The sequence below is a fragment of the Macrotis lagotis genome, chromosome X (assembly GCF_037893015.1).
Source record: "Macrotis lagotis isolate mMagLag1 chromosome X, bilby.v1.9.chrom.fasta, whole genome shotgun sequence".
Lineage (NCBI taxonomy): Eukaryota > Metazoa > Chordata > Mammalia > Peramelemorphia > Peramelidae > Macrotis > Macrotis lagotis.
The window spans coordinates 697519897-697544855 of record NC_133666.1 but is presented as its reverse complement, the minus strand read 5'-3'; the positions used below and the strand labels follow the sequence as shown (position 1 = coordinate 697544855).

The window sequence follows — 24959 nt, the reverse complement described above, 5'->3', positions numbered from 1 at the left end:
ATGATTTTTTTTCTCCAGAGATTAAAAAATATTTTAAATGTCTTTGTTTTAAAACCAGGTGTTATTGTTCTTCTGAGCTCATCAAATAGACCTTATATAAAGCAGTTTTAAAAACCCAGTTTTATACTGGGCATTATTCATTTATTTCCCCCTTTTGGACGATGCTGTCCCACTAGCAAAAAACATTCCCACAAGACTAAGGATTCTACTACAAAAGTGAATTCATTTAAAACTGCCAAATTAACTTGCATTTATAACGTATAATTTGATAACCATTTTAGAACAGTGTGTAGCCAGTAGTTGACACATAGAGCAGTTTTAACGCCTTGTCAATGATGAAAATAAATTTTAAAAACTCAACTAAAAATGGACTTCTCTTGAAAAAAATAGGTATTAAATAGACCACAGGTCATCTTTCTTCTGATAGACTAAGTTGACTAATATTCCTTCCCTTAAAACAGACCTTGATTTCACAAAATCTTTATCCTGTTGCTTAAATATACCCTTAGCATTTTGAAAAGTTAAAGGTCTTTACTTCCCACAGGAATATGAAGCTGAGAACAGGTGGCAAAGCCATACACGAACCTCCCTGTTATAAAATAGCCATAAAAATTTATACTTGAATTATTATTATTCTTATATTGACCACCTAACATGATTACAGAAATTTGCTATAAAGAACCAGGGACATAAGGAAAGGGGGAAATTCCCTTTTTTATTTAGATGTCACTTTCCAGTTAAAGTCATACGGATGGTCAAATGCCTTGGCCCAGACTTAAAGTCTACCAGGTGAGACATTTCACTGTCATGCTGGGAAACTGAATTAGGAGAATCCAAACTTAGAGCTTGTTAAACAGTTGTTCTCCTAACCTTTCCCAATGGGGCTGTTACCCACAGTATTCATGTCCAAACTCCAAAAGGTTTTTGGCATCGTAGATCATTAGTCCAACATAAATTTCTCTGATGATCATACCTGGGATAAGACACAGATAGAAAGCCTATGAAACATCCCACATGGGCCTTCAAGAATAATTTTCTAGGGGGCAACTAGGTGGTACAGTGGATACAGCACCAACCCTGAAGTCAAGAGGACCTGAGTTCAAATCCAGCCTCAAACACTTAATAATGACCTAGCTGTGTGGCCTTGGGCAAGTCACAACCCCATTGCCTTGCAAAAACAAACAAAAAAAAGAATAATTTTCTATAATCAGAGTGAATTTAGCTTTAGAGGATCAAAATATGCCATGTGGTGACTATAATATATGGCAACAACAATATATTATCACAGAAAAATCACTTATTTTATCAATGATGCACAAGTATTTTGCTTCTTGATAACTAGAGATTTGACATCCCAAACTGCATCTAGATATAGATTTTATAAAAACAATCTTAGTAAATTCGTGCCGATTATTAATCATGTTTAAAATAAACATAAAGGGGAGGGGCGGCTAAGTGGCACAGTGGATAAAGCACCAGCCCTGGAGTCAGGAGGACCTGGGTTCAAATCCGGTCTCAGACACTTAATAATGACCTAGCTGTGTGGCCTTGGGCAAGTGACTTAACCACATTTGCCTTGCAAAAACCTAAAAAAAAAAATTAAAAATAAACATAAAGGGGGAGGCTAGGTGGCACAGTGGATAGAGCACCGGCTCTGGAGTCAGGAAGACCTGAGTTCAAATGTGACCTCAGACATTTAATAATGACCTAGCTGTGTGGCCCTGGGCAAGCCACTTAACCCCATTGCCTTGCAAAAACTAAAAAAAAAAAAAAAAAAATTAACTTCAACAAAGAAACAAAGACCCTCTTCCCTCCTGACCTAGAGGGGTTTATCAGTTATGCCAAAAGAGCACCACTAAACATGGGAGTAGGTTAGCATTCATTCTCTCTCTCTCTCTCTCTCTCTCTCTCTCTCTCTCTCTCTCTCTCTCTGTCGAGAACAAAAAATCGACACCAAAATAACAAATCTAACAATAGGAACTTCATAATACAGGGTTCTCAGGATATCATTATTTAACATATACTGGATAAAATAGCTGTTGATAGCAATGTAATGTATTAAATTAGTCTACAGGGATCATCTCACATAAGGGACTTTTACCAATTTTATCATACAATTTCCAAATATCACCTTCCTTGAGTCAAAAAGAGGTTTTGTTGAATACAGGGAACATTATCGTTAGCACAAAACGCATTATATACTTTAACAACCTCTAGAAATAATCTCACAGTTCACCTCCAAATTAACTCACATATGAATATGTCATCAGATGATGCAGGCTTGTATTTGCAAGTAATACATCTTTGGGGAAAAACAAATTTATGAAGTATACCCCAATTTTGTTGCAGATTCAACGCAGAAAATTCTTGATATGGAGTTGTAACTAGTTGTTTCTAAAAATCTCTTTTGAGGATTATAAGATTTTCTTTGTACCTCAGCTAATTCTCTTAAGAACCTTATAAATCATAAGCAAAATAATTTAGAATGTTTCCTTTTGTACAGAAATATGAAGATAGAATAGCGGTCATTTCCTAATCCAGATAATCATCCCTCTTTTAGTACATAGGGGAAACTGCATGGTACAAAGATATATTCTTCTTATTATTTTTTTAGGGTTTTTTTGCAAGGCAAATGGGGTTAAGTGACTTGCCCAAGGCCACACAGCTAGGTCATTATTAAGTGTCTGAGGCCAGATTTGAACTCAGGTCCTCCTGACTCCAGGGCCGTGCTCTATCCACTGCACCACCTAGCCATTCAACAAGCTTAATTTCTAATATACATAGACATAGACATACACATATATTCCTTTCTTCTTCATATGCATGTGGTGAACTAATCCTCCTGACTCCAGAGTCAGTGCTCTATCCACTGCACCACCCTGCTTTACTATATGATTTTTTTTAGGTTTTTGCAAGGCAATGGGGTTAAGTGACTTGCCCAAGGCCACACAGCTAGGTCATTATGAAGTGTCTGAGGCTGGATTTGAACTCAGGTACTCCTGACTCCAGGGCCAGTGCTCTATCCACTGCGCCACCTAGCCGTCCCTACTAAATGATTTCTAAAGGAGAGTTCATCTTTGTGAGGTTTCTGACTGAAGCCAGGTCACTATACTATTTAAAAACATTTTAGTATGGGACTGGATCCAAACACATATATTATCTATATTTATAGCTATCTAAAAATCTACATACAAATATATAATTTTATATAGATATAAAATGTAGATATGGAAATGTATGCATATATATATATATATATATATATATATATATATATCTTTTTCTGATTAAATCCTGAACCCAAAAGACTAGACAGAATATAACATTTTAAAGCATTCTTTTCATTTAGACTGGGGATCTGCTTGAGACAAACTCAGCACATTAACATGAGTTTACCTACTTAAATGAACTCAAATGCCCTGGGATCTTCTTCAGCACAACATTTTCAAATAACTTCCTGCTTTGCATGGTGAGGAACAAGACATTTTCCAAGATTTAAAATATATAAATCAATATTTTAGATGGACAGACGTCTCATATAAACTTTACAGGAAAAATTTCAAATTTCCATAGTATCCCTTTCAATTCAACGATATATTTTACATTAATCCTTGATTTTTACTTGTCTCACCTATAAAATACCCAAGCACAAATACCTCTATTTTGAGTCCCATTTTCTTAAAACAAACTTCCAGAATAGCAGCCAGTCTGTGTTAAAAACTCTTTTTTTTTAATCCACAGGGAACTAGAGAGGAGGGGAAGGAGCATAGTCTTCCACATGATACCCCAGATCTAAGATTTACCATGACCCTATAGGTAAAGCCCATTATGAAAATGATAGCACCTATTTATACATAAATAAGGATGAGGAAAGCATTCACCATCCCGGAAGGTTCTTGGAGGCCAGTCTACTGGGTTGCACAACTGATTGCCAAAAGCATCATCCTTACGCTCTCTTGGCTAAAGGAGGAAGCATCGTTATTTTTCTGGATTAAAGCATGCGGAAGACAGGGCAAGTTTCTGCATTTCTAGACATTTGTAGTTAATTGAAGGAGAACTAACATTCCATTTCCCACAGTTGTAAAAAAGCAGCCTTTTGGCGAGGGATATAGGTTTTGAAAACGTTCAACTTTGCCAGTATGGATATCCATGTGTGCCCACAATGCACCACACTTCTATATTCATGAAGTGTGAAATTACTTTTTCTGGTTATGATTTGTTGTCATTCCACCTCTCCCTCTGCTTGCAACAAACTCCATTCCAAGCTCCTTGTTCTCAGATCTCCATGCCTCCGCCCTTCAGTCCTCTCACAGATCATCACACCTATACTGGCTTCTTTTCTTTCTTCCCTTCTCTTCCTTTCCCTTCTTCCTTCCCTTCTTCCCTTCCTGTCCCTTCTTCCCTTCCCTTCCTTTCCCTCCCCCCTTTCCTTCCCCCTTCTCTTCCTCCCTCCCTTTTCCTCCCCCCTTCTCTTCCCCCTGCCCTTCCCTTACCTCTTCCCTCCCCCCTTCCCTTCCCTTCCCTTCCCTTCCATGAATCAAGCAGGTCAATTCTGCTATCCTTTTCTCCCTGGATCCCAACCCGGATTTCGCCTCTGCCTTGAATCACTCCCACCACCTGTGCCTTGGCCCTACTCATCCGTGGTTGAGCAAAGCTGGGGTCAAACACAATGGTGCACCTGCTAAAGACTTCCTTGGTATGGGTAATGTCAACCTCAAAGGTGAAGAAGTCACTTAGCAATGATGGTAGAGAGCCTGGAGGTGACAATGAGGAGCAAGGAGGATTCCTGTCTCCAGTGAATTGGGGTAGGAGTGGAGCAACCAGGGCTCAAAGGGGAGAAAGGCCAGGTTTTCATGAGAGCCAGAAGATGGAAGTAGCCTGAAATCAAAAGATTTAAGATGTAGGGCAGCTAGGTGGTGCAGTGGATAGAGCACCAACCCTGAAGTCAGGGGTCCCTGAGTTCAAATCTGGCCTCAGACATTTAATAATGACCTAGCTGTATGATTTTGGGCAAGTCACTTAACCCCACTGCCTTGTAAAAACAACAAATAAAAAGACAATATGAGACTAAGTGTGGAGGCAGCATTCCAGAGGCCAGTGCAAAGGAGGAAGGTTAGGATGGGGAAAGGGGAACAGCCTAATGTAACTCATTTAACTTTTCCTTCAAGAATGTAGATAATATGCCATTGGTACATTTATGGTCAGTATTGATGATATCTTTGGTACCTTTTAGCAAAATGTAATTTCCCTTTTAATGGGTCTTTTTTTGCTTTTGCTTTTTCCAAGGTCATAGTGGTTACCCTGGCCTCTTATTTCAGCTGAAAGATAATCCTGCATTTATCCTATTCACCTTCATAGATATAACTGGTATTTCCCTCCAGCCTATTCTTTTAAATTTGTCTTTTTTCAAATTTTCTCCTCTTTAGGAGTGTTTTGCTACTGACCACTGCCTCCCTTAATTTACCCTCCCTCTGAACCCCTTACTCTTTTGCTTTTTCAACCTCTTTAGTTCCTCCATTCCTATTGGGGAAAAGATGAATTTCTTTAGCCAAATTATTGCATGTCTTTCATTCTCAAAGAAGACCATGACTTCAGGGAGATGATGCCATGACAAACGCATGAACTGGATTTGAGTGTGTGTATGTGTGTATGTATATGTGGGGGGCAGCTGTGCTAAGTCACCAACCTCCCTTTTTCCTCCAGAGCCATCTGGGTCCAGTGGCCAGATAGGAACCAGGATGACTGGAAATGATCCTGGATGTGAGGCAATCAGGGTTAATTGACTTACCCAAGGTCACATAGCTGAATTTGAACTCAGATCCTCCTGACTCCAGGGCTTGTCTTCTACTCATTGCCCCATCTGTGATACTCAAGCCATTTGCCTGGAAAGGCTAGCCTGACAGAGGCCATATGGCCTGGTAGGCAGAGAGCAATCATGGAGCCAGGAAGACCTGGCTGTGGGTCTCCAATCTGTGGTGTCCAGGACAGCTCCAGAAGCCAGTATAGGGTACAGAGGGAGGGCTACTCTTCATTTCTAGGGGCCCTCCCTGCCCCAGGAAGTAGTGGAGCCTGGATGGGGGGGGGGCGGATTTAATGTCATTCTGAAGAGCTTCCATAGTATCCTGAAGGTACCAGGGAGCCACTAAGAAATCTTGGTCCCTGCAGTCCCTCGGTTCTTAGGGGAACTAGGTGGCTTCTGAACTGGACTTTAAACAGGGAGAAGCCCCCAAGTGATGATGGGCAGGGGTAGAGATATGCCAGAGAAAGAAAAGTACATCCTAATGGGGGGGTGCCCTGAACAAGAGAAGGGTTCCAAGGCAGGATCACCAAGGGTTGGATGGATTCCATGGGAAGCCAGAGTAACAGCATCTCCCTGTCAGAAAATATGTCTTCCCACTCCCTCTCTGATCAAGAATTTAACCCCCTGGCCTCTACTGGAAGCCCCCCACTCCCTTTCTGATAAAAAAAATCTGGCCCTCTGGCCTCCACTGGAAGGCCCCCACTCCCTTTCTGATCAAGAGTCTGGTCCCCTGGCCTCCACTGGAAGTCTCCCAGCAAGGGACTTGAACAGTGTACATTTTTAAGGTGGTTTTTTCCTCAGATCAAGGTTGATGACTCTCCACAGTTCCCACCCACTGCTCCTTGTTGGGCACTTCAGGATGTAGGACTCCAAAGAGGAAATGGAAAGGAGAGACTGAAGATGCTCCAGTGACTGGATCCCCTTGGTTGGGGGGAGGTGAGAAGGGGACAAGGTGGTGTGGGAGAAACTGGATTGGGTGAGGTTAGGGTTGGCTGCTCTAGGGCTTCATGGAAAGAAGAGGAGGAGATCCTTCTTAAAGTATCTCTGACAACAGGTCAGAGACTAGACTTAAAGGGACTTTGACTACTAGCCTAAGGCCCCAAAGTGGACAATCCCTGATTGCTGGTCAGTGTAACCCCATCTCTGCACCTTTGCCAGGCCACTCTGTTGTCTTCTGGGGTCTCCTGTGGTTCCCTCCTCTGACCTGAGAGTATCCCTCCAGCCTGTCTTAAATTTCTGACTATACTGCACCAAACCTGGGTCATCCCTGATGACTAGACCCTGGCCCAGCTTTTATTCCCATTCAACTACTTTCCAACCCTTGGGCAGCCAGAAGTGTGGGAGGACAATCAGTGCCTGTTTAGAATTATCTGACTGGGTTTCAATCACATGAACCATTAAAAAGTGAATTGTCTACATCTCATGAGGTTGGCCACTAATGGATGAGACCATCCCAAATGGGCCCTAAGAGGAGAGATGCTTTTTTCTAATTTGGTCATTTTTAGCATATCTCAGGTCATCCTCCTAGGAAGACTCCAGCTTCCTTTCCAAGCTCCTTCCAGAGACCACCTTCTTGTTGGTCACACAGTGATACACACAGGAATCATCAGAGGGGCTCTCAGAGGATCATCCTTTGATACAGCCTCTGGGGCTGCTGGCTATAAACAATGAATTTTACCCTTTTATTTTTTTGCCTTATTTCTGTGCCTCGAGATAAGGTGATTGAGAGGTCATTTTTTCATGTGAAGACAGTTTCCTGGTGATCAGATCAATTTAGCAACAGAATAGGTGCACCTTGTTTTAGAGAAAGCTAGCCTCCTTAAATTCCATCAAGATGAAGGAATGAATGAATGTATGAAGACCCAAACAGTTTTCCAAGTCTGGAATCCTAGGCTGTCTTCAGCCTTTTTCTTGAACCCAAGCTTCTGGGGGGACGTTTATTATTAACCTTAACAACAAAAAACAAGGATAGGCAATATTTTCATACCCATTTGAAGTTTACAAGTTCCAGTCCATGTATTCTCACTTCATTCTCACAAGAGCCCTGCGAGATGGGTTTTTAATCCTCATTTTGCAGAGGAGAAAACAAGGGTCACACAGCATCTGAGATAGAAATGAATTCTCTCCACTTCCACACATTGACCTCACCCACTCCATCTTTCCTGATACCCCCTCCTCAGACCACGGCTGGCCAATCCATGGCGGGTCTTGTCTTCTAAGGGGAAAGGCCTGGGGTCTAGTGTCACTGGACTCAGATGTCCAGAGGAGGAACCCCAAGCTCCAAAGGGTAGAGATGTGTCCACCACATTAGATACTAAGAGGAGGCAGAGTGGGGATCCAGTTTCTCTCCCTTGAGAGGATAATTTTTTGGTAACCCCAGATGACATGGGCATCGATTGTCCACCCTTTAGAATGTAACCATCTTGAGAATAGGGACCATTTAAAAAGGCTCCTCCTCTCCTGAGCCCCACAGAGAACACATAGGAAACAATACATGCTTGGAGGTGATTGACCATCTGACACTCTTTCCAAGGTCCCCGAACTGTAGCCGACCAAGGCAGTGAGGAGCAGGGAAGTAACCTAAATTAACTTTATTAGAAACAGAGGGGTGGGGTAAGGACAGTGCAGAGGCCTCTACACTAGTCAAGACACCTTGCCTCCTCAGTATTCTCAAGAGACTCATCAGTTTTCTTATAATCTGCACTATCTTCAGGTTTAGCCTCCTCAGCATTTTCCATTTCCATGGCCTTAAAATATTCATGTTCCCCTGTGCCCTCATCCTTACACTCAACAAACTTCTCCTCCTCCTCATATTCATCCTTATCTCTAGTCTCCTCCTCCTCGTGGTCCTCCTCTTCCTCCACCTCCATCACTTCCTCCTGCTCATGTGCTTGCTCAAGCTCAAGCTTATCCTCCTCCTCCTCCTCATATTCCTCTTCCTCATCCTCATCATTCTCTTCCTCATTCTCCTCATCCTCATCTTCCTCCTCATGCTCCTCCTCGTCCTCATCTTTCTCTTCAAATTTCTCCTCAAAATAAACTCTTGGGGTTTTTGAGGACTCAGAGAATTTTGATGGAGTTCTTTTGGAATAACCCACAAAGGAGTCCTTGGACAATCTCCTGGGCCTCCGACCTTGACTCTCTTTAGCAGGAATAAAGGAGGACCTACTTGTGGTGGGAATGGAAGTCCCAGATGACCCATATGGCCGTGTGGAGGGCTTAGAATACCTGGCAGATGTCCCACGAGAGGACTTGACTGAAGACTTGGTGGAAAGCTGAGGGGAGTGCCGACTGGAGGATGACGTGGTGGTGGTGGTGGTTGGGGGGGTAGTGGGGGTTTTAGTGATGAATGGGGCAGTGGTGCTACCTATCTTTTGGAAGGGTGCCATGAGAGATATCTGCTTTGCCTTCTCCAGCTTCTCCAACATGCAGGGCCAGTCAATCTGAGAGGAGAGATGGATAGATGAGCCCTTGAGTTTCTTGAAGCCAAGGATGAGGTCCATGAGAGTGTCAGTAACAGAGAAGGAGATGAAGCCAAGCTTCTCTGCCAGGCCCTTCTCATAGTTGTACTTGCAGAGGAGAAGTTTGATTGCTTGGTCCATGAGGAATTGCATCATGTGCCCCTTCTTGGGGTTGAGGAGTGAGAAGTGAGACATGAGGGACTTGTGGTACTTGTCAGAGATTACAGGGGGCAGCTTCTCGAGGGTCTTGTTCAACTTCTGGTACCTGATCTAGGCAGCAGCCCAGGGGGGGGAAAAGGAGAGCTGTTATACCAGGGAGACCACAACCAGCCAAGTACCAGTCCCATCCATCACTGTTGCCACACACACACATTACATCATTCTCATCCCATCCATCGATCCTGCCACACCCAAATATGCTACACATTTGTCAAATGATTGCTCCTTATACATTCGACTCTCCTGCTAATCCCAACATTACTGTCATACCCAACAGCCTCAACTCTTACCACCACACCCAACACAGCGCTCTCTCATCAAGCCTACCGCTCTTCTGGGACACACTCAGCGCTATTCAGTCCAGTCACCAAGGCCATATCTATTGTTCGTGTTACACCACCACTCCTGCCAAACTCACCATGTGTCAACCCCAACCCATCCAACACACCAGACACTCCAAAAAGATGCCACATACCCCCACCCCTTTCATACCCTGCCTTCGATTCTGGGCGCCAAATTTTGATAGGGAGTGTGATGAGCTGGAGAATACTCACAAGGGGCAAACAGGATGGTCAAAAGCCTTGAGTTCATGCCACATGAGGATTACTGGAGTAACCCTGGATATTGACCTTGGAGAAGACTGGGGTAGGAAAGCTGTCTTCAAGTGTGTGGAGAAGGAACCAGACCTTGGCCCCAGAAGGCAGAATCAGGAGCCATTGGGGAAGGTCCATTGAGGCTTAGAATGAAAACTCTTCCAATATGGCAGGGGCTGCCTCTAGCATCCTACAAGTACCCACCTCCCAGCGTTTTAAGGATCCAAGGAGATCATCCTTACAATTTACTATAGAACCTGGCACATAGATTATTGTAGACAAATTCTTCCTTCTCTTCCCCTCTCCATTCCTTTCTTCCTTCTCTTCTTTCCTTTATTCTTTTCATCCTTTTCTTCCTTCATCCCTTCTCATTTCATCCTTCTTTTCCCCCCTCCCTTGCCCTAGACGTAGAGAAGCTGGAGAAGCCCTTATTGGAGATGTTAGATTGCATAGTCTTTTAACTCTTTGGAAATTCCTGGATTACACTGATCACTTCAGTGCCATTCCATTCACCAAAGCCATCATTCCTATACCACATGAGCATGCCTGTTATGCCAGTCATTCTTGTTATGCTCATCAGAATCAATACACACTGGGCACAGTCACATATTCTGAGTATGACCCAAAGAGCCACCCCCTGTGTATTCTGGCCTGCAGTAGACCAACATCCAGGTTCAGTGAGTGCATCAGAAAGACTGGTTGGCACTAGGTCATGGACCGTTGGGATCCCCAGTTTTCTAAATTTCTGTGCCCTTTAGAGAGCCTGCTTTCACTTCCCCCTGCTTTCCCACCCTGAGCTATTGGACAGAGGAAAGCTTGACTCATGACCCCAAGGGACCCGAGTCCTTCCCTTGTTTGACCAGGGGGCCAGAGCAGACAACTCTAACAACTTCTCTGCTGAATCATCTTCACCTCCTAATTCTACCTGAACTCCAGGACTTATCAAAAGTGTTTACCATCACCTTTTCCCTTCTCAGCTTCATCTATGCCCTGCCACCCAGAAGATCCAAAGGCCTTGACCTGGAGCTTGTAATGGAATTCTTTAGAAGATTAAAGTTTGTGGGGTTTTTTGTTTTTGTTTTTTAAAAAGTTGCTTTAAAAACTGATTAAAAAATAAGAAAACCTTTATTGGTGTTTGTGAACTGTCTAGGTGGAGATAGGGGAATTTGTTCTCCCACTGCCACCTCCTCCTTCAAGGCAGGTTGGATGCCCAATCCTCCTTGTAGGAGTCCTGAGTGGGGAAAGGTGGGGATGAGGAGGAGAGATGGAACTGTGGCCTAGGGGACTTAGGGAGCCTCAGTTTCACTGTCTGCCCTCTTCCCTTCAGCAGACTGGGTTAGACAGGAAATGAGACACAAAGAATTGGGGAGCAGCTGGAGGAAGGGAGGAAGAAGTCATCTTAAAAGAAAGGTGTGGGTGTCCTTAGCTGAGAGGTCGTTTGGTCCCTTTCTTCTCAGGAAGTTGCAAGGATGAGGCTGTTGTTGGGGGGAGGGAGTTGGACCCTTCCTCTAAGACATTTCCTCCCACCCCCTCCAGCCTCCTAAGCCTCACCAGTAGGGGGATACCTTTCTCATACTCTCGGAATCCTTTCTGACTCTGGCTTTGATGTGAGCCAGGGATCTGGCCTCTTGAGTCTGGGCCTTGACTTCTGCCTGAAGCTTGGCTTTGCTCTGGTCCTCTTCTGCCTTTTCTTTTTCTTTGCGATGATGCCAGAGTGAAGACACCTTGGGGGGTGACAATGGGTCCCGCTGCTCTTTGCCCTTGGGATCCTGGCTCTTGGACAATCTACTCTCAGTTTTGGAAGAAGTGGTATCTGAGAGGTACCACACAGTCTTGTGAGGGGCGTGATCCCACAACTTCAGGTTGGAATCCATACGCAGTGGCACATCCATATTTCCATCCACATCTGCATCCACCTCTTCTTCCTCTTCTTCCTCAAACTCTACTTCTGGCGGGAGTGGCACTGCAGGATCTGAGCGGTTGTTGTTATTGTTCAGCATTGGGAAGAGGGGGACCCCATCCTGGCGCTGGGCGAGGATCAACTTGAGCACAGCCTTGGCCACCACATCCTGCAGGGCAGGGAAGAGCTGGTGCTCGGCCAGAAAGTCCATCATGTGGAAAGGCTCTTTGGCGGAGCAGTTGGAAGACAGGTCTTGGGAGGAGGAGGACAAGGATGAGGCTGTGGTTGCATTGGAATTCAGGGAGTTCAGCAGCAATTCTAACAGGTCCTTCTCCAGTTCCTGCTTGATGGAAGACAGCTCTTGATCCATGAGGCTGGGCTTTTCAGTGGTACAGCCGACCTCTGTCTGGATGCCCTTTTCTAGAGCATTGCTCTGTGGCACAGGGTTAGTCTTCAAGGAGCTGCACCTCCTGGTAGAGGCATTTTCTGTCTGGGAAGCCTTGTTGGCCATGCAGGGAAGTGACGGAGGGCTGGGGATAGAATTTGGGCTAGGCAGACAGATGGAGCTGGGCATCTGGGTTGAGTTGGACCTCTGGGTTGGTCTAGGCTTTGGGGGTGGGTTGGACCTCTGGGTTCGGCTGGGCATCTGGGTTGAGTTGGACCTCTGGGTTGGGCTGGGTATCTGGGTTGAGTTGGACCTCTGGGTTGGGCTGGGCATCTGGGTTGAGTTGGACCTCTGGGTTGGGCTGGGCATCTGGGTTGAGTTGGATCTCTGGGTTGGGCTGGGCATCTGGGTTGAATTGGACCTCCGGGTTGGGCTGGGCCTCAGAGGTGGGTTGGACCTCTGTGTTGGGCTAGGCATCTGGGTTGAGTTGGACCTCTGGGTTGGGCTGGGCCTTGGAGGCGGGTTGGATTTCTGGGTTGGGCTAGGCCCCTGAGGTGGGTTGGGTTTCCAGGGAGGGCAGCCCTTCTCCAGTGGACTGGAACCCTTGGTCCTCTGGGTTTTCTCCAAGACGCTTAAGACCTCCAGCAGCCTGGGTATTTCCAAAGACTTTCTTGGAACAGGATCCAGGAGGTTGGCTAGACATGCCAGCCTCTGCTCCTTGGACAAGACCAGATCCAGTGGATCCAAGGACCTTTTCCAGAAGCAGAAGTCCTCTTTTTGGGACGACATGGGGTCTTTGCTTTTCTGCAAAGGAAGAAGGACAGAAGTTAGGGTCCTGCAAGTTCGTAAGCTCCAGGCCATGGGCCAAATGACCACTGGGGTCTGAGGATGGATTTTCTCACTACTTCTCACCACCCCTGTGCTGTGGTCTCAGGTAAAGGGACAAGGGACTGGGTGCTGTCCAGGTTTCTCCCCAGGAGATTCTTCAAGTCTCTGCAAACCCCCCACCCTCTCACACTGGGCAGTACCTTCCTAAGAATATGCTTCAAATCTCTTTCCAGCTGAAACTTCTCTCCTATGGGGGGCAGGGGGGAAGCAGGACTCCGCCTCTCAAAGCAAGAGCCTTTCCCGCGAAACCATGGGGGGTTCAGGAAGATCCCACCACTTTTGTGGCCACGAGCATCTGAAGGGCTCCTGCAGACATCATGCCTGTAGTATAAGTTGGAGTCTGAGCTGGAACTGGATGGATAGTTGTTGGGGAAGCCAGGATGGAAGCCAGGGTGGCTTCTGCGATGTCTTCGGGCAGATTCCAGCTGATTCCTTCGTTCCTTGGTTTTCAGGTAGGGGCCCCTGTCCATATTGACCAGGGGCTTGCCAGTCTGTGTCTGCAAGTGGGTTACTTTCCTGGAGGCCTCGTCCACAACCATCTGGAGACTGTCTAGCACTGGGCCTGTAGCCAAGAAGTCCAAGAATTCCGAGAAGTGTTCAGGCTTGGGGGGCTTCTTGTGGCAACGCCGGGGAGGCACCGGCTCATGGAATGGACAGGGGGGCCGCAGAAGCCCTTTCATTTTGTACAGCGGTTTCATGTCTGAGGCATATACAGACCTCTTGTGTATCTGAAATTAAAATCAATGAGGACTGTTATGGAGAGGGCAGGGTGGGGGAGCTTCCCCAGCACTGGGGAAGTCTCTCTGGAACTCTTTGAGATGAAAAGTTGCTGCCCTTTGTTATTAAAGGAAACATCCCCAACAGAAGCTCCCAGGTGCCAGGCAGGTGGCTACAAGGATAAGAACAAACCAGTCCCTCTCCTCAAGAAATTTATAGTCTATCTGGAGAAGACACTCAACAATTCCATGAAGATGTATTAAGTACCTACTCTGTGGCAAGGACTTAAGTAGGCACTTGGGATAGGAAGGAAGGAAGGAAGGAAGGAAGGAAGGAAGGAAGGAAGGAAGGAAGGAGGAATGAAGGAATAAAAGAGAGAGGAATTAAGAATTGAAAGAAAGGGAGGAAGAAGGGAAGAAAAGGAGAAAGGAAAGAAGAAAGAAGGAAGGGAAAAAGGAAAGGAAGGAGAAAAGAAAAGGGGAAGGAGGAAAAGAAAGAAAAGGAATGGAGGAGGGAAAGGAGGAGGGAGGGAGGGAGGGAGGAAGAAAGGGAGAAGGCAAAGAAGGATTAATTGCCTATTTTTGCTAGGCCCCATGCTAACTAATGGGTTAGAGAGAGCCCAGGCTCTGGGAAACTAAGGGATTTCTGAGGTAATGGAACAGGGCAGAGTCAGGTGGGGATGAGTTAGAGATGCCCAACAGGTCCTCCAGAACCCAGAGGATGTCCATTCTTCTCTGAGATGGGCTACCCAAAGCTCAGAAGAACATAATGCCAATGTGGGGATTCCCATATACAGTTCTTTCAGAATTCACTCCCAAAGGAAAACACTTGAGTAACATTTGGGGAGCTATCTTGGGTTTCCAGGTTGGAAGTCTGGATGGGTGTTGGGGCAAGCACATGAGTGCTAAGGTGACCATAGATGCAGATAGATCCATAGGCACACAAGAATGAATGCCTAGCTCTCTGGCAGGTTAAGGGCTCCATAAACATTTATGGAAACTCACATGAGTCCCTAGGACTGGGTAGGGATGGGTTGTTTACAGTGAGAGGAGGGCAACATTCTTAGGTCACCTTGGGAAGCACTTGCTGGGAACCAAGTCTCCTAACTTCAATTGATTCCATTGAGGTCATCAGGGCTTTCCCATTTTCTGGGACCCTCTCTAGTGGACATTTCCTCTCCAACAATGGTGGCCACTCTGAACACTATTGGAAACATCTCCTCCATCCCACTACAACCTAAGGTCAGTCATCCTTGCCAGGCTTGGAGGGACCATTTGTCCTGAGAACCAGATCCAGTGAAGAACAGCACTAAAGTTCAGAAGGACTTTGCCACATTCTTAAGATGAAGGACAGTTTACCAAGGATGGGGTGATTTTTTCCATTTTACCTTCCTATTCTCAAAACACAGCAAAATGCCCCCCACACACACACAGCAGGAATGGACACCAGACCTGAGATTCTTTGGAATAGGAAATTTGCCTGGGAGGTTGAGATTGTAACTTCTCAACAACCTGTCATCTTAGACAGTTGCCTAGAGAACTGGAGATGATATGACTTGCCCAGGGTCACACAATCACTTAAATCAAAAGTAGGGACTTGACCCCATCCCACAGCAAATGTGTGATAAAATGCCTGAAGAGAATTGATTTGCCTGTTAACTTGCTTGTTACCTCCAGAATGTAAACTTCTTGAGGGCAGTTAGTGCTATTCATATTTATCTTAGCGCTGTAGTGGCAAATACATTGTAGAAGTTTAAAAAATGTCTAGGGGTTGCTAGTGGTACAGTGGATACAGCACTGGCCCTAGAGTCAGGAGGACCTGAGTTCAAATCCGGCCTCAGACACATAATAATGACCTAGCTGTGTGGCCTTGGGCAAGTCACTTAACCCTGTTGCCTTGTAAAAAAAACCTTAAAAAAAAGAAATGTCTAATTGAATTCTAGTGATTGCCACCACAGTAGCTACTTTTTTTTTTTCAATGGCATTTCTTGGTCAATAGATTGTAAGCTGCTTAAGGGCAGGCAGAGACTATTTTACTTTTGTCAATTCAATCCAGAACCTTGGACACATACATACAAGATATGGGAGGGATATATGATATAGAATTGAGCAGCTCCTGTTAGAGAAACTTCACCTAATAATACAGATCAGGAAAACTTTAAGTCTTCAGATCTTAAGAGGGTTACCAAGCCTAGACTGGAGCAAAGAAGTCCAGAGACTTGTCCATAAGTGTCAGAAGTCAGTGCCACTGGATGGGCTTTGCCATTCTCTCTCTGCATTTTAATCAATGCTAGCTCACTGCTCCTTTTCCCCTCAGCCCTGAACTGTCAATCTAGCTTAATCAACGTTTGCAATTCGATTGTCTGTCCACTATGGCCCTGACAGGAAGAGTTGACTGGGCTCCTCCTGTTCAACAGATGGTGAAACTAAGAAGTCAGCAAGCTGATCTACCCTCAGGCAGTAAGTGGTCAACAAAAGTGGGATCCTAATCCAGGTCTCCTGACTCCAAAACCAGCGGGCTTTTCACTGAGCCCCAACTGTTGACATGGGCTGGCCTTGGAGTGAGCTTTTGGAAGGGACCGAGGCTTCAGCTGTGATCCCGTTGTTGATGAGGAAATGCTGTAGAAAGAAGTCTAGAGGATTCCCAAGGTGGGTAGGAAGGCAAGGGAGAAGGAGGGTCTGATCCGGAGCCTGAGCAGTCTGGTAGAGTAAGGAGGAGTGGGGCCTGGCTCGATGGGGCCCTCGAGGGAAGACTGGAGGTCTGATGGAGCCTTGTGGGTCAGGGTGGAGACGCTGGATCCTTGGGGGAGGGGGTCCAGGGGGCGGGGCTCGGTCTGTGGGAGGGGGTCCTCTTACCCGACGGGGACCCTGGGTGCCCTCGTCGTCGGCCACGTAGCCCGAGTGGTGGCGGTGGCCGCCCGTGCTCCTGCGGACGGGGTGCTGGCCCCGACCGCTGCGGGGGTCCTTGGGCTCTATCACACTGTAGGTGACCGAGGTCAGGGGCACGGAGCCCTCCCGGTCCTCCGTGAAGTAGCTCACGGACGTCTGCGGCGGCGGCGGCGAGGTGCCGGAGGCCAGGCTGCCCGAGGTGCGGCCGTCCCGTGTGGCGTTGCTGACTGAGACTTGCGGGATGGAGTTCCCGGGGCGCCGCTCCTGGGAGCCCCGCTCCTGGGAGCTGCGCGAGCGGTGCCCGTCGAAGGTGGTGGAGCTGCGGCCCATGGAGAGCAGCGACGGGCCGGCCTCGCTGGTGCCCAAGAGGCCGCCGGGGGTGAAGCATCGCGAGCTGTGCCCGTCACCGAGGCGTGGCTTGTGGAGCAAGGGGACCCGCAGGCCCCGGGAGTCGTCCGAGCGCAGGCCCCGGGAGTCCGCTTGGCGCGGGCCCCGGGAGTCCACCGGGCGCGGGCCCCGGGAGTCGTCCGGGCGCAGGCCTCGCGGCCTCGCGGGTCCGCCGAGCGCGGGCGGGTCCCCGGGGAGTCGTCCGGGTGCGGGCCCCGCGGGTCCGCCGAGCGCGGACCCCGAGGGTCGGCCTGGCGCAGGCCCCGGGAGTCCGCCTGGCGCAGGCCCCGGGAGTCCGCCTGGCGCAGGCCCCGGGAGTCCGCCTGCCTGGCGCAGGCCCCGGGAGTCCCCGGGCAGTCCGCCGGGCCTCGCGGGCTGTCCGGGCGCAGGCCCCGCGGGTCCGCCAAGTGCAGGCCCCGAGGATCGGCCGGGCGCAGGCCCCGCGGGTCCGCCAAGTGCAGGCCCCGAGGATCGGCCGGGCGCAGACCCCGGGAGTCGTCCGGCCGCAGACCCCGCGGGTCGGCCGGGCGCAGGCCCCGCGGGTCGGCCGGGCGCAGGCCCCGCGGGTCCGCCAAGTGCAGGCCCCGCGGGTTGTCCGGGCGCAGACCCCGGGAGTCGTCCGGGCGCAGGCCCCGCGGGTCGGCCTGGAGCAGGCCCCGCGGCCGGGGCAGGCCGGCCTCGGAGCTGCGCGAGTACGGGCTGAAGATGGAGTGGAAGACGCCGTCGGAGCCGCGCAGGGCCTGCAGCAGCGAGGTGCGCGACGTCGCCGCCTCGCCCGGGGAGGGCCAGGACAGCTGGCCGAAGGAGGCCTGCGACGTGCGGGTGCGGAAGTCCGACGGGCTGGAGCTCACCTCGGCCTCCATGGCGCGCCTCCCCAGCCGGGCCCGGCCGCGGGGGCTCCAGCTCCGGCTGCGGCTCCGGCTCCCGCGGGCCCGAGGCGGCGCGGGCTCGGCACTGCTCCGCCTGCTGCTCCTCCGCGGCTCGCCCTGCGGCCTGCGCCCTGCAGCCTGCGGCCCGCGCCTGGGGCCCGCGCACAAGCTAGCCGGGGAGCCAGCCGAGGCGACGCCCGCCGAGGCCAGCAGCCAGCCCCGGCGCGTTCCGGCGGCTGCGCACAATCCCCGCCCGTGGCGCGCACGCCGGCCCCCCATTGGCCCGGGCGCGTTCCGAGGCGCGTCCCATTGGCCTCCGCTTGTCCCGCCCACGCCCGAGGAGAACGCGGCATTGTGGCGACGGCGGGAACGCGGCTCCTCGGGACACTTCCGGGCGGCAGGTGGCGGGAGGAGGGATCTCCATCCGGGGCTCCGGGGCTGCGCCTCAGTGAGCACGCGACGGGACTCGGCGCGAGGGATCGGCCGGAGGGAGCTGGCGGGACCCCCGCCCGGGGGAGACGGCGGGACCCCCGCCCGGCCTCGAGGCCCCTCCGCCCGGGCCAGCGCTCTCTTCTCTCGCGTCTTCCCTCCAGTCTCTTTCCATTGGGGGGGGGGGGCTTCTCCCGTGAGCATGCGCAGCCTGGCGGGGAGGGGGGAGGGGAAGCTTTGACCCGAGGCCAGCCTCGGCGCTAAAGGCTGAAATAGAGACCTCGGGGGTCTCTTCCCCCGCCCCCCCCCCAGCCTTTTTCAAAAATTACACTTTTCAACATTCATTTTTGTAAAATTTTGAGTTCCCAATTTTTCTCCTCCCCTCCCCCCCCAAGTCAGCAAGGAACTTGCTAGAAGTCAAACACGTTAAGCCTATTTATTTGGGCCAAAATGAAATGCCCAAAAGTTGGGTTAGACCTGAAGGTGGTGGCTTCTTCCAAGACTCTTTCTCCCTTGAGGGATCTGAAGAGAGTCTGGCACAATATGACTTCTCTGCTGAAGGTGAGAGCCGGAAAACCGGGATCTCTTTTCTCTCAAGCTCTCACTCACTCTGCCCCACAGAGAGGCCCAGAGCAGTAAAAAATCCATCTCCATCACCCAGGAAAGCCTTAAGCAAAAAGCTGTTACCACCTCTTGTCTTTCCCATTCTACTGTTCTGTTTCCTTGCATTGCTCATTCTGCATTCAGTTGGATCTATCTTTCCCTTTCCCTTTCCCTTTCCCTAGCTAAAAGTAAAACTTCATCAAACAGCCATTTTGCTTTCTTACCCTTCCTTTGGGGGCGCAATGTTTTCTGTTGCTGCCTCCTGTAAAATATTATGCACCTCTGTTCATAGTTTTCAGGGACTTTATGAGATTGAATCCCTGAAATCTATTCATCATTTCCTCATCATCTTCATTAGAGATGTTATTATTGTCATAAATAAATGATATAATGATTTTTCCTACTTTCATCAATTTAAGCCTAAAGTTTTCAATAAGAAACTCATGAATTGAACCACAGTCAATTCCAGGTCTTGTTTTAACTGACTATATAGACTATTTGACTGCAAAGTATATCATCAATCTGATTTCTATATTAGCCATCTGGTGATGTCCATGTATAACATCACCTTTAAATGTTATTGAAGTGTTTGTTAGGACTAGTGAATTATCTTGGGAAAACTCTGTTAGTTTTACCTTGTTTAATTTTGTACTCCATGGCCAAACTTGCCTATTGCTCCAATTATCTTTTGATTTCCTCCTTTAGCGATTTCCTCCTTTAGCGTTCCAGTCCGTTAATGATGAATAGGATATCTATTTTTTGGTATTTTTTTTAGATTTTTTTTTCAAGGCAATGGGGTTAAGTGGCTTGCCCAAGGCCACCAAGCTTGATAATTATTAAGTGTCTGAGGTCGTATTTGAACCCAGGTACTCCTGATTCCAAGGCCAGTGTACTATCCACTGTGCCACCTAGCCGCCTCTTATTTTTGGTATTTTTCTAAAAGATGTTGTGGATCAGCTCTGGCTTCTTCAACATCGGTAGTTGGATCATAGACTAATGTTATTGTGATGCTGAACCACTAACATGGTACCAATTTTTATATAGCTGGTATTGATTATGGCTTTGTATTGTAGTTGGAGATCTGGTGATGCTAAATCCCCTTCATCCCCACTATTCTCCCGTTATTTCCTCTGACGTTCTTGATCTTTTGTTTCTCTTTTTATTGTTCTATAAAGTAATTGTTTGGTAGCTGGATTGTATGTAACTTGAATAAGTAAATTAAGGCAGAATTGTTATTTTATTATAATGGCTTGGTTTACCTATGGCAATATTTTTCAAATTGTTTAGCTCCAGCTTTATTTGTGTGAAATGTGTTTTGTAATTGTGTTCATGGAGTTCCTAGTTTTGTCGTGTCCTGACTCCAGGGCCGGTGCTCTTTGCACTGTGCCACCTAGCTGCCCCATTGCTGATGATTTTGGATAGATATTACTTATTATTTTAAGGAAAGTTCCATTTATTCTTACATTTTCTGTTGTTTTTTCATGGGAACAAGTGTTTTATTTTGTCAAAAGCTTTTTCTTCATCGATTGAGATAATCATGATTTCATAAGAATAAGAGGACTCACCAAAAAGGAGACTCAACAAGAATAATAGGACTCTATCACATTCATGTATACAATTTGTTCAGCTATTCCCCAATTAATTGGTATCCCCTGAATTTCCAGTTCTTTGCCTGTACAAAAAAGAGCTGCTATAAATATTTTTTGGGGTGGCTAGGTGGCAAAGTGGATAGAGTACCAGCCCTGGAGTCAGGAATACCTGAGTTCAGATCCGACCTCAGACACTAAATAATTACCTAGCTGTGTGGCCTTGGGCAGGCCACTTAACCCCATTGCTTTGCAAAACCCTAAAAATGAAATAAAATAAAACAAATAAATATTTTTGCACATTTTTATGACTTCTTTGGGATATAGACCTAGTAGTGGTGTTGTTGGATAAAAGGGTATGCACAGTTTTATTGTCCCTTGGTCATAGTTCCAAATTACTCTGCAGAATGGTAGAATCAGTTCACAACTTCACCAACAGTGCTTTAGTGTCCTAGTTTTCCCATACCCCCTCCAACATTGATCATTTTCCTTTTTTGTATTTTAGCCAATGTCTTTTTTTTTTTTTGAGCAAAAGAAAGTTGTTGATTTACTCTCTCTAGAAAGGACCCACTCACAAACAGAGAACCCCATTGGAAGCACAACAAATTTGATTTATATAATATCTTTTTAAAAAAAAATTTGAGTTCTCCCCACGCCCCTCCCTAATCCCCTTCCCCTTCAGCCCATTGGCTAGGATTGGGAGGGGTTGTACAATCTATTCACTAGCCAAACTCTCCAGGGAATTTTTGGTGCCTCTTTTTACCATTTATCCAATTCTATTTTTGAGGTACTATTTTTATTTTATTTTTATTTTTCATCATATAAATATTTTATTTGTTTTCCAATTACAAACAATGGTAGTTTCTGTCAATCATTTTTTGCAAGATTTTGAATTTTACAGTTTTTCTCCCTCCCTCCCTTCCTTCCCCTCAACAGATGGCAATCTGATATAGTTTTTACATTTGCATCCATGATATGCATAGATCAAAATTGAATGTATTGTGAGAGAAGAAACAGATCCAAAAGGAAGAAAGAAAACATTAGAGACAGCAAAATTACATAATACATAAGACAACTTTTAAAAACTATATAAGATAATAATCTTCAGTCTTCGTTTAAACTCCACAGTTCCTGCTCTGGACACAGATGGTATTCTCCATCACAAAGCCCCTACATTGTCCCTTATTATTGCAATGATGGAGTGAGTAAGTCCATCAAGGTTGATCATCACCCCATGTTGTTGTTAGTGTGTACAATATTCTTCAGGTTCTGCTTATCTCATTCAGCCTCAATTGTTGTAAGTCTCTCCAGGCTTTTCTGAAATCCCAACCCTCACGATTTCTTACAGAACAATAGTGTTCCATCACATACATTTACCACAATTTGTTCAGCCATTTCTCAATTGATGGGCATACCCTCAACTTCCAATTCTTTGCCAGTACAAACAGAGTTAATATTTAAGGTGTTATTTTAAGGTGTAATTTTATGTACCCCCTTTCCATGCTGTCTCTTTTTGTCATGATTTCCTTGCATCACTCATTTCTTTTCCCAATTTTTCTTCTAGTTCTCTAATTTGGTTTTTTTTTTTCTTTAACATGTGCACTTTTATTTGAACTGGTCTTAAAGTCAATGTACAGGTAAAAGCTCCTCCCCTCCCCCAAGTACTGGCACCAATCTTATTAAACTCCCCAGGGAGACTGCAAAAAAAAGTCTTCATTCACATCTATGTTAGGGGTAGGGAGGGATTTTAGGGGGCCATCCATGATGGTTGACAATTAAAAAAAAAGTAACAAGTATTAAGGCGGAAGATACAAAAAGTTTTTTTAAAGGATTACATTAATTTACATGAAAAGCAATACTAGTACCTTCCCCCCTCCCCCCTCCCCTTCTGGATGTTTTAAGTAGCTCCTTTTCTCTAAAGAGTAGGATAGCCGCCTTCATAGAGGCAAGTAACTCTGTCACAATGCATTATACAATTATTTGGAATGACTTAAAAAAAATGTACAATCGGTGTCCTGAAGATGCACTGCAGAACTTTGGGGATGTTTGCCTCCAACATACTTAGACTGCTCATCACCTTTACCATTCCAGTTTTTAAATTCTGAGTCAAGTGCCAAAAAATAAATAAATAAATAAAATAAAGCCATGCCAATCTCATCTCTTTTTTTGGGCCATTATCACACCCTTTTGACAAAAAAATAACCAAAACAACCAAAAACAAACACCAACAGTCCATTTAGAAGCATTTGTGGTGGACAACGGAAGGCCCAGATTCATCATACTCCTGCTTGCTGATCTACATCTGCTGGAAGGTAGAAAGAGATGCCAGGATGGAGCCTCCAATCCAGACAGAGTATTTGCGCTCAGGTGGGGCAATGATCTTGATTTTCATTGTGCTGGGGGCTAGGGCTGTAATCTCCTTTTGCATCCTGTCAGCAATGCCTGAGTACATGGTGGTACCACCAGACAATAACGGTATTGGCATACAGATCCTTATGGATGTCAACATCACACTTCATGATGGAGTTGAAGGTAGTTTCATGAATTCCACAGGATTCCATACCTAAGAAAGAAGGTTGGAAGAAAGCTTCTGGGCATCGGGAACCTCTCATTGACAATAGTGATAACTTACCCATCAGGGAGTTCATAGCTCTTTTCCAGAGAGGAGCTGGACGCAGCAGTGGCCATCTCCTGCTCGAAGTCTAGGGCGACATAGCACAGCTTCTCCTTGATGTCACGCACGATTTCCCTCTCAGCTGTGGTAGTGAAACTGTACCTTCTCTTGGTCAGAATCTTCATGAGGTAGTCCATCAGATCACGGCCAGCCAGATCCAGACGGAGGATGGCATGAGGAAGGGCATAGCCTTCATAGATGGGCACAGTGTGAGTCACACCATCACCAGAGTCCATCACAATACCAGTGGTACGACCAGAGGCATATAGGGACAGCACAGCCTGGATGGCAACGTACATAGCTGGGGTGTTAAAAGTCTCAAACAGTATCTGAGTCATCTTTTCTCTGTTGGCTTTGGGGTTCAGGGGAGCTTCTGTGAGCAGCACAGGGTGCTCTTCAGGGGCCACACGGAGCTCATTGTAGAAAGTATGATGCCAGATTTTCTCCATGTCATCCCAGTTGGTGACAATACCGTGTTCAATGGGGTATTTTAGAGTCAGAATACCTCTCATGCTCTGAGCTTCATCTCCCACATAGCTGTCTTTCTAGCCCATACCCACCATCACACCCTGATGTCTTGGGCGGCCAACAATGGAAGGGAAGACGACCCAAGGGGCATCATCTCCTGCAAAGCCAGCTTTGCACATGCCAGAGCCATTGTCAACAACGAGAGCAGCAATATCATCATCCATGGCAAACTCGGAGGTGGCAAGTCTAAACCCTTAGGAGAGAGAGATGCCGTGGTGCCACACCTGGAGGCAGGGGAGGCAAATGCACGCCAAGTAGAAGAGCTCACAGCTCTCTAATTTGGTTTTAAAAATCCCTTTTGGGGAAAGGATTCTGGAAAGATGGTGGAGTAAATCAGAAAATTCTGAGCTATCCACATTTCCTCTGCAAGTCAAAAACAAAGCATCTCAGGGTGAATGTAGAGTAGCAAAAATAAACAAGAGTTGGGACAGAACAATGGTCCTCTTGGGACAACCAGAGATGATCTAAAGAAAGATCTGGGGACTGAGGTTTGGCCCAAATAGGGTGTAAACACCTTCAGACTAACTCCCTTAAAGAGCAAGAGGAGAATTCTAGAGGGAGTTGGGTTGGGAGGTAGCCTCCCCCTCATTCACAGTAAGTCTCACCTCCCAGAAAATGTGGGAGTGGGGTGTCTTGAGTGGAGAAGAGAGAGGCCCTCCATTGATAGGGGATGCCAGACCCAATTGTCCTGCCAAAATGTGGCCCTGGCAGGGGTGGAATTCAAATAAATTACCAACCATTCTTTACTCTAATGACTTTTAAGTATATAAAAATTTATACTGTCTAAAAATAAATAAAAGTTATTCTGAAAGGTAGTTTAATATTTCATGCATTTAATACTCAAATTAGAACAAGAGGAACACAAAACTAGATTATATTACTAGAAATTACTAGAGTGAGCAAACATATCCTTATGGAGTGAAAGCAGCCACGTGACCACAGCAGCCAATGTTGGAACATTCACAGAACCAAAACTCATTCTACCTATTTTCTTTTTTTCCTTCTACTTCCATGACTTCTGAAATGGGTGAC

At 46.8% G+C, this 24959-nt stretch overlaps 1 protein-coding gene and 1 pseudogene across 1 annotated transcript; both read right to left on the bottom strand.

The window, feature by feature from the left end:
- Positions 1-8051: 8051 nt before the first annotated feature.
- CCDC116 (coiled-coil domain containing 116) lies at positions 8052-18101 on the bottom strand. Its single transcript, XM_074202292.1, has 5 exons — positions 17477-18101; positions 16819-17390; positions 13387-13974; positions 11639-13162; positions 8052-9531 (listed from the first exon to the last, which is right to left on the bottom strand). The coding sequence occupies exons 1-5, from the start codon at positions 18099-18101 to the stop codon at positions 8440-8442; spliced, it is 4401 nt and encodes a 1466-aa protein (XP_074058393.1). The 3' UTR covers positions 8052-8439.
- A 4765-nt stretch (positions 18102-22866) lies between these two features.
- Positions 22867-24129, bottom strand: LOC141502048 (actin, cytoplasmic 1 pseudogene; annotated as a pseudogene).
- Between the last annotated feature and the right edge of the window lie 830 nt (positions 24130-24959).